This window comes from Panthera uncia, assembly GCF_023721935.1.
Source record: "Panthera uncia isolate 11264 chromosome E2 unlocalized genomic scaffold, Puncia_PCG_1.0 HiC_scaffold_19, whole genome shotgun sequence".
NCBI classification, from domain to species: Eukaryota; Metazoa; Chordata; class Mammalia; order Carnivora; family Felidae; genus Panthera; species Panthera uncia.
The window spans coordinates 7,171,356-7,180,476 of record NW_026057588.1 but is presented as its reverse complement, the minus strand read 5'-3'; the positions used below and the strand labels follow the sequence as shown (position 1 = coordinate 7,180,476).

The window sequence follows — 9,121 nt, the reverse complement described above, 5'->3', positions numbered from 1 at the left end:
CCTGCTGACCTGCACCCGTCTCTGTCCTCCCAGGAACTGGCCGCCTCAGATCGTGCCCGGCGGCAGGTCCAGCAGGAGCGGGACGAGATGGCAGATGAGGTGGCCAACGGCAGCCTTAGCAAGTGAGTGGCCCGCGGTACTGTGGGGCAGGACGCCCTCCTCCCGCCGTCCTGCCCTCTCACCTCCCCCCTCCCCGCCCCGCTCCCGTTGTCCCCAGGGCAGCCATTCTGGAGGAGAAGCGGCAGCTGGAGGGGCGCCTGGGGCAAATGGAAGAGGAACTCGAGGAGGAGCAGAGCAACGCAGAGCTGCTGGGCGACCGCTACCGCAAGCTGCTCCTGCAGGTGACACAGCCCTGTCCCCCCGATGGCCCCGGGGCCCCGCTGACCCGGGAGCGTCATCCCCAGTCCTTTCATTCGATGCTGAACGGAAAAGGAAAGGTCTGGGTTGGGTTTTAGTGGTTGAATAGGAGTTCTCAAGGCGGGTAGGCGTCGATGAAGGGCTGGATCCCGAGAGTACTTACGTGGGTCGCTGCACTGCGACGTGGTCTCAATCCACTGCGTGGACGTGGGTAGGGTGGCATGTGTGATAATACAAGTATCTTTGGTCCGGGAGGTGGGCGCCCGGGTGGCTCAGTCAGCTGAGTGTCTGACGCTTGATTTCGGCTCAGGTCATGATCCCACAGTCTGCGATCGAGCCCCCACATCGGGATCGGGCTCCATGCTGAACATGGAGCCTTCTTAAGATTCTGTCTCTCACGTGCAGTCTCTCTCTCTCTCTCTCCAAAAAAAAAAAAAAAAAAAAGGAAGTATCTTCAGTCCAGCAGAGAGATGGAGGGAGGGAGGGAGAGAACGCTGCAAGAATCAGAAGAAAGCATGTGGAAAAAGGGACATTTGGCTGGGGTTTTAAAGCATAAGTAGGAGCGAGGCAGCTAAGCAGGCAGAAGCATATTTCCATTTGTAGATTTATTTATAAATACTGTCTGAGGCTTCTGGAGGCCGAGGTCCTATTCTGGGTGATGCTGGGGACCTGGGGATGGCTCATTCCAGATCTCTGCCCTTAAGGACATCCTAGTCTGATGGAGGGGACAGACTCTCCCAATACAGAAATACAAGTGAAAATGCAGGAAGCACAAGACACTGTGAGGACTTAGAAGAGAATTCTGACCCCGCATGGAGGCTGGGGGCTGTCAGGGAAGACTTCCTGTTGGAGGAGATGTCTTAAGAGGTCATGCTGGAAGTTAAGAGTTTGCCAGGCAGACAATGGAGGGATGGGATTTCCAAAGAGAGGCCTGTGTCTCCATGACTTCGTCAATTTTTTTAAATGCTTATTTATTTATTTTGAGAGAGGGAGAGAATCTCAAGCAGTCTCTGCACTGTTAGCGCAGAGCCCACGAACCATGATTTCCTGACCTGAGCTAAAATCAAGAGTAGGACGCTTAACTGACTGAGCCACCCAGGCACCCTAATTATTTCATTGATTTTTTAAATGTTTATTTACTTTCTTTCTTTCTTTATTTTTAATTTAAATTTTTTTAACATTTGTTCATTTTTGAGAGACCGAGACAGAGTGTGAGTGGGGGAGGGGCAGAGAGAGAAGGAGACACAGAATCCGAAACCGGCTCCAGGCTCTGAGCTGTCAGCACAGAGCCCGATGCGGGGCTCGAACCCATGGACTGTGAGATCATGACCTGAGCCCAAGTCGGACGCTTAACTGACTGACCCACCTCGAGCTCCCCTATTTATTTATTTTTGAAAGAGAAAGAGCACGAGCAGGGGAGGGGCAGAGAGAGAGAGAGAGAGAGAGAGAGAGAGAGAGAGAGAGAGACATGGAATCTGAAGCAGGCTCCAGGGCTCCAAGCTGTCAGCACAGAGCCCGATGCGGGGCTCGAACCCACAGACTGTAAGATCATGCATGACCTGAGCTGAAGTCAGACACTTAACTGACTAAGCCACCAGAGCGCCCTCATTAATGTTTTTTAAAGATGTTCTTTTTTTTTTAATTTTTTTTTTAATGTTTATTTTTGAGAGAGACAGACAGAATGTGAGTGATTTAGGGGCAGAGAGAGAGGGAGACACAGAATCCAAAGCAGGCTCCAGGCTCCGGCTAGCAGCACAGAGCCTGACATGGGGCCTGAACCCATGAACTGTGAGATCATGACCTGAGCCGAAGCTGGATGCTTAACCGACTGACCCACCCAGGCGCCCCATCCCCTCATTAATTTTTAAAAACACATTTTGAGACTTCTCAGGGGACATGCCCTGACACCGCTGGACATTCAGAGAAGAGCGAGACCCCAGCTTCAGCCCTTGGGGAGCACCTAGACCAGTAGGAGAGGCCGTCATACTCCAGGGTGATGATTTCACTTGTGGCGAAAGCCCAGTCACAAACAAGGCCCCATACTGTGGTCCCTGGCTACCTCAGACCTTGTCTCTAGCCTTTCCATCCCTGGTTGACTCTGCTCCAGCCACACCAGCCTCCTCACTATTTCTCGACTCTGCCAAGTGTATTCCTACCACAGGGCCTTTGCACCTGCTTTCCCCCTTCTTCCTGAGAGAAAGCTCTTACCCCAGACCATCCCATGTCTCATTCCCAGTAAGAGCCTTCCCTGACCATACTGTGTGAAACAGCCACCCTCTCACCTGCAATTCCCCTCCATTCTCTCTGCTTTGATCTCCTCCCTTTCCCTTATGACTACCTGAAACTATATTGTATATTTACTTGCTTGTATGCTGTCCATCTCCCCAGCAGAATGTAAACACCTCGAGAGTAGGGCCTCTGTCTTTATTTTTTTAATTTTTAAAAAATCTTTATTTATTTTTTGAGAGAGAGAGAGAGAGAGAGAGAGAGAGCGTGAGCAGGGGAGGAACAGAGAGAGAAGGAGACACAGAATCCGAAGCAGGCTCCAGGCTCTGAGCTGTCAGCACAGAGCCTGATGTGGGGCTTGAACCCACGAACCGTGAGATCATGACCTGAACCGAAGTCGGACGCTCAACCAACTAAGCCACCCAGGCACACCCCCAGCCCACATCGTTGGCTGTTGTTGAAAAGGAGAACTTTATAAAAAATCAGAATAAAACTAGGGCGCCTGGGTGGCTCAGTCGGCTAAGCCTCCGCCTCTTAATTTTGGCTCAGGTCATGATCTCCCGGTTCATGGGATTGAGCCCCGCGTCAGGCTCTGCACTGGCAGTGTGGACGGAGCCTGCTTGAGATTCTCTCTCTCTCTCTCTCTCTCTCTCTCTCTCTCTCCACCCCTCCCCCGTGCATGCTTTCTCTCTCTCTCTAAATAAGTAAATAAATAAATAAATAAATAAATAAACATTTAACACATTTAAAAAATCAAAATGAAACTTAAAAGACGCCAAAAGGATTTCCAAGAAAATTGCAAATATTGAAGACAGGCAAAGAAGACCCAGTGTACGGTACTGAGAGTCCCCAAAGAAGACCCAAGCAGGGAGACAGAGTGAATAACCTAAGACGTAGTGCGAGAAAGTTTTCCTGAAACGATACAGCGGGAAGCGACATCCGGGAAGAGCACGCTGAGTACCGGAGGACATCGACCCGTCAAGACCGATACTGAGTAAAACTTGCGTGTGTCAGAGGCGGCAGAAATCCTTTAGGTGGCTAGGAAAACACGAGCAAGCAATCCACAAGGAAAAGGAAATTCGCCGGTCATCAGATTTTGGACAGCAAGACTTTGTGCTGCGAGAAAATGGAAGGACGTAGCTCAGATTCTCAGAGAAAGATGAGGGCGCCTGGCGCCGGCGCCCGTCTTCACCTGGCCTCCGTGTCTTCTGTATGTGTCTGTGACTCCTCTCCTCATGAGGACGCCAGTCGTATTGGCTTTTGGGCCCACCCTCATCCAGCATAACCTTCGTTTAATTCAACTCATCGCAGCTCCAAAGGCTCTGTTTTCCAAAGAAGATCACATTCTGGGGGCGCTTGGGTGGCTCATTTGGCTAAGTGTCCAACCTTTGATCTCAGCTCAGGTCTTGATCTCACAGTTGTGTGAGCTCAGACCCTGCGTTGGGCTCTGCTCGAGGCATGGAGCCTGCTTGGGATTCTCTCTCCTCTCTCCGCCCCTCCCCTACTCACGCTGTCTGTCTCTCTCAAAATGAGCTTTAAGAAATACATTTTAGGGGCGCCTGGGTGGCTCGGTCGGTTAAGCATCCGACTTCGGCTCAGGTCATGAACTTGTGGTCCGTGAGTTCGAGCCCCGCGTCGGGCTCTGTGCTGACAGCTCAGAGCCTGGAGCCTGTTTCGGATTCTGTGTCTCCCTCTCTCTCTGCCCCTCCCCTGTTCATGCTCTGTCTCTCTCTGTCTCAAAAATAAATAAAATGTTAAAAAAAATTAAAAAAAAAATGCAGATTCATGGACCCCACTCCTGATCTGCTCAAGCGGAGTTTTTGGAGGGTGGGACCCTGAAGTCTGCATCTTTTTTTTTTTTTTTTTTTACAAGCTCCCCAGATGATCCTGGTGCAAACAACAGTGTGATAACCCTTGCAATAGACTCTTTCACAATCAGAGGTAGAGTTCATAGCATTGAAACAAGTTTGTGATAGTCTTGTGGACATATTAAAATAGCAAAAAAACTACCCAAAACGTTAAAACCTGGTGCTGGCGCTGCTGTTGGCTGATCCTCCAATCGGGAAAAAGACGTGCTAACATCTGTTGTGTATTTAGTATGTACCAGGCTCTGTGCTATGCACTTAACAGTTGTCGACTCATTTAACTGGGAGGTCCCTGAATTTACCTACCACCTTCTTCCAAGACCCCACCACGATAGTTCTGCTTTTGCCTCTACTACAGGTGGACTCGCTGACTACAGAGTTGTCAGCCGAGCGCAGTTTCTCAGCCAAGGCGGAGAGCGGGCGGCAGCAGCTGGAGCGACAGATCCAAGAGCTCCGGGGGCGCCTGGGTGAGGAGGACGCCGGGGCCCGGGCCCGCCAGAAGATGATCATTGCCGCCCTTGAGTCGAAACTGTCCCAGGCTGAGGAGCAGCTGGAGCAGGAGAGCAGGTAGGTGGGAGGGGAGGGCACGGCTGGAGGGTGATTCCCCACACTCTGGTCGTGAGACAGAGGAGAGCTGTGTTATAAGCACCTGGCTTAGAAACATCCAAAAGGCATCATATTATTTATGACTGCTGATTTCCCATCTCACTTAGGATGCTTTGGGCTGTAAGTAACTGCACTGCGACTAAGAATGGATTTAAGTGGTGCCTGGGCGGCTCAGTCAGTTGAGCGTCCGACTTCAGCTCAGGTCACGATTGCACAGTTCATGGGTTTGAGCCCCGGGCTCACTGCTGTCAGCGCAGGGCCTGCTTTGCATCCTCTGTTTCCCTCTCTCTCTGCCCCTCCCCCGGTCATCCTCTCTCTCTCTCAAAAATAAATAGACATTTAAAAAAACCAATAGGGGCGCCAGGGTGGCGCAGTCGGTTAAGCGTCCGACTTCAGCCAGGTCACGATCTCGCGGTCCGTGAGTTCGAGCCCCGCGTCAGGCTCTGGGCTGATGGCTCGGAGCCTGGAGCCTGCTTCCGATTCTGTGTCTCCCTCTCTCTCTGCCCCTCCCCCGTTCATGCTCTGTCTCTCTCTGTCCCAAAAATAAATTAAAAACGTTGAAAAAAAAAAATTTTAAAAAAAATAAAAAAACCAATAAAATATATTGTTAAAAATTAAAAAATAGGAGTTAAGCAGTAATGTAGCAGTCAGCTCTAGCTGCATAACAAAGAAGCCTGAGCTTTACTGGTTTCAAACAGCTACCATTTATTATTTCTCATGAGCCTTTGGCTGGCTGATAGGTTCTGCTGATCTGAGTGCCGGGGTTTCATTCATGCGTCTTTAGCCAAGTCAGCTAGGTGGATTTGCTGGTCTTGGATGAGCTCTCCTATGCCCAAGGCCTTGCCTGGGACAGCGAGGCCGACCCGTCTCTGCTCCAGGTTGGCCCAGGATCGTTCACATGGCAGAGACAAGGTTCCAAGAGTGAGGGAAAGTGTTAATGCCTTCTTGGGGCCTAGACTCGGAACTGGGCCAGTGTCACTTCTGTTGCATCCCGTTACCATGGCAAGTCACGTGGCCAGCTCAGATCGAAGGGCATGGGGAAATAGATTCTTTCTCTTGGCGAGAGAAGCTGTAAAGTTCTGTTGCAAAGGGTGTGGATACAGGAAGAGGTGAGAATTGAGGCCATTTCTGTCCCAGGCAGAGCAGCAGCCCTGGGGACTCAGACAGGAGACATCCAGGGCATCTGGAGGAGGGTGACTGGTCCTAGAAGCCTGTGACTTAGGAGAGGGATGGAGAGGCAAGAGCCTTGAATGCCAGGCTGAGGAACTCTGTCCTGGGAAGATGGGGAGCCTTGGGGGCTGTGAGCCAGAGAGAGGGAGGGCCAGTGCTGGGTGTAGAAAGTCCCCCCTGGGGTCAAATTGGGAGCAGACTAGAGAGAGACTGGGAGCTGAGAGGCCAGGGTGGAGGCTGGGTGATGGTCCAGGTGGAAGGAAATGAGGCCTGAGCTGGGGCTGGGGCCGTGAGGATGGACACGAGGAGGTGAAACAGCGTGAGTGGGGGGCAGAGGAATGGAACTGGGGGCCGATATGCTGTCGTGGGTGTCGGGGGGAGAGTACAGGGTTTGGGGTAGAGTCCTGGTGCCTGGGGAGAATTGGGGGAACATGTTGAGTTCACTGGGGAGCATGATGAATGTGAGAAGTCTCAGGGACAGGCAGTGGGAACTGGCCCCAGACGCTCATGGGAGTTGTTCTTATCCAGGGGCTCATGGGAGATGTAGTTTGGGGTCTCTGGGGAAGCCCCTCCCCCATTACATAGATGGAGACACTGAGGCTCAGGGGGTGTCGGTGACCTGCTCAAAGTCACCCCGGGAGCAAGGAGTGGCGGGGGATCTGTAGCTGGAGCCCCCACCCCCACCCCCGCATCCCTTTCCACGGCTGGAGCCTCCTGCTCCCCCCACCCCGGGCCTGCCTCTCAGCACATCTGGGGCTATGACGTCCAGTCGTGGCTGCCAAGCACCGCCCGTCGCTAGGGGCCCCGTCACGCAGACTTCACCCCGGGGGTGATGGTCCACGCGGGACAGCGCAGATGAGCCGGGGCCACGGGGATGGGGGAGTTCGGGAGAGGGGAGGGGCGGGCTTTAGGGGGTTGGGGGGAGGCGAGGATGGCTCCGGCGTCTGGCCTCCAGATCTCGGTGGAGGACGGGGAACCCGGAGGAGGAGCGGGTCTGGGAGAAGGCGCTGAGCCCAGCGGGGAAGGGCGTGCAGGGTCTGGCGGGAGGCCGAGGCCGGGAGGCCGGGAGCGGGTCGGGGCTGGAGCCCAGGAGACACATTTAGCAGACAAAAGGCTGTTGATGGTTGTGGAAACCTGGGGCACAGATGAGCCTGTCCAGGGAAAGCGTGTGTGTGTGGGAAGGGGAGAAGGGGCCCCGGGGAGCCGAGAGGGGAGCTCTGGGCTTCCAGAATGTCCCATCGACACTAGGGACGGTGGAGAAGGGAGTTGAGAGAGAAAGGACAGGCTAGGCCAGGTGGGTGAGCACAAGGCTTGAGCTGAGGGCCGGAGGACAGAGAGGAAGGGACAAGACAGAGTTTGGAGGGGCAATGTGACAGGGTTTGGGTACTGACAGGCTGGGCGTGGGGCAAGGAGAGAAGGGGCGAGGACAGTGCCCCAGATCTGACCCGGGGACTGGTGGTCAGTGGGTCAGTTCCCTGAGAGGAGGCTGGGGGGAGGCGCTGTGGGGGATGGAGAATAGATAGACGCATGGAGACACTTTCAGGAACACCCGGCATCTTGGTACAAGTTCAGGATGAGATGCCCTGGAGTCGGGAGGCTGGGAGCCATGTCTGGCCTACGTAGACCGTGGGAACCACTTGGGAGTGGGAGAGAGGGAAGAGGCCGCTCCAAAAACAGGACGCGGCCACTGGACAAGGTCGAGGGGACAGAAGCCCCCGGGAGCCCCTCTCCTGATGGTCTCCTTCACTCCTCTCTCCAGGGAGCGCATCCTCTCCGGCAAGCTGGTGCGCAGGGCTGAGAAGCGGCTTAAAGAGGTGGTGCTCCAGGTGGAGGAGGAGCGGAGGGTGGCCGACCAGCTCCGGGACCAGGTGAGCCGCTCACGTCTTTGGGGAGCAGTGGGGGGGTGGGGGGGGCGGTTTCCACTGACAGAGAAATAGCACGTGTTGTCTGCGGAGGCAGTGAGTTCCCATCACAAGAAATAACGTGCAGGTGCCAGACTGGGACTGAGAGCAGACACCATCCTGGGGCTTGGTGCATCAGCAGAGAGCTGGAATCAGTGACTTTGCCATCTGTAAATTGTGGAATTTTTTTTTTTTAAGTTTATTTATTTTGAGAGAGAGAGAGAGGGAATCCCAAGCAGGTCTTGCGCTGTCAGCACAGAGCCTGACTCGGGGCTTGAACTCACGAACCGTGAGATCATGACCCGAGCCAAAGTCAAGAGCCGGACTCTTAACCAACTGAACCACCGAGGCACCTCTGTAAATTGTGGGAACCTAGGAAAGGTCCTGGTGGGGAGCTGAGACAGCCAGGGAGAAGGAAGAAGTTAAACCCTACCAAGAGGCTAGGCTGGAGCTAAAATAACAACGTGTAATGTTTATTGAGTTCTTCGTCTTTTTTTTTTTTTTTTTAATGTTTATTCATTTTTGAGATACAGAGACAGAGCGCAAGTTGGGGACGAGCAGAGAGAGATAGGGAGACACAGAATCTGAAGCAGGCTCCAGGCTCTGAGCTGTCGGCACAGAGCCTGATGCGAGGCTTGAACTCACGAACCACAAGCTCATGACCTGAGCTGAAGTCAGATGCTTAACCAGCTGAACCACCCAGGCTCCCCTATTGACTGCTTTCTATGTGACGGGCACTGTGCTACAGACATAACACGTAGTACAATTAGTTCTTATTGGAACCCTAGGTACTACTATTTTCCCTCTTATTCTGGTGAGAAAACTGAGACACAGAAAAGGGAAGCAAATTGTTCAGATTACTTAGCTAGTAAGAGATGGAGTCTGGGATCAAACCCCAGCGGTCTGGCGGCAGTCTGTGTTCTTAATTTAAAAAAAAATTTTTTTTAACATTTATTTATTTATTTTTTAAATATTTATTTTTAAAAATTTTTTTTA

At 52.8% G+C, this 9,121-nt stretch overlaps 1 protein-coding gene across 1 annotated transcript in view; it reads left to right on the top strand.

Annotated features, from left to right (window-relative positions):
• Positions 1-9,121, top strand: part of MYH14 (myosin heavy chain 14) — a 91,463-nt gene that overhangs the window by 79,442 nt on the left and 2,900 nt on the right. The window contains exons 33-36 of the mRNA XM_049622297.1: positions 34-122; positions 218-341; positions 4,807-5,015; positions 7,984-8,092. Of these exons, the coding sequence (XP_049478254.1) occupies positions 34-122; positions 218-341; positions 4,807-5,015; positions 7,984-8,092 (531 nt within the window). The remainder of the gene's footprint in view (positions 1-33; positions 123-217; positions 342-4,806; positions 5,016-7,983; positions 8,093-9,121) is intronic.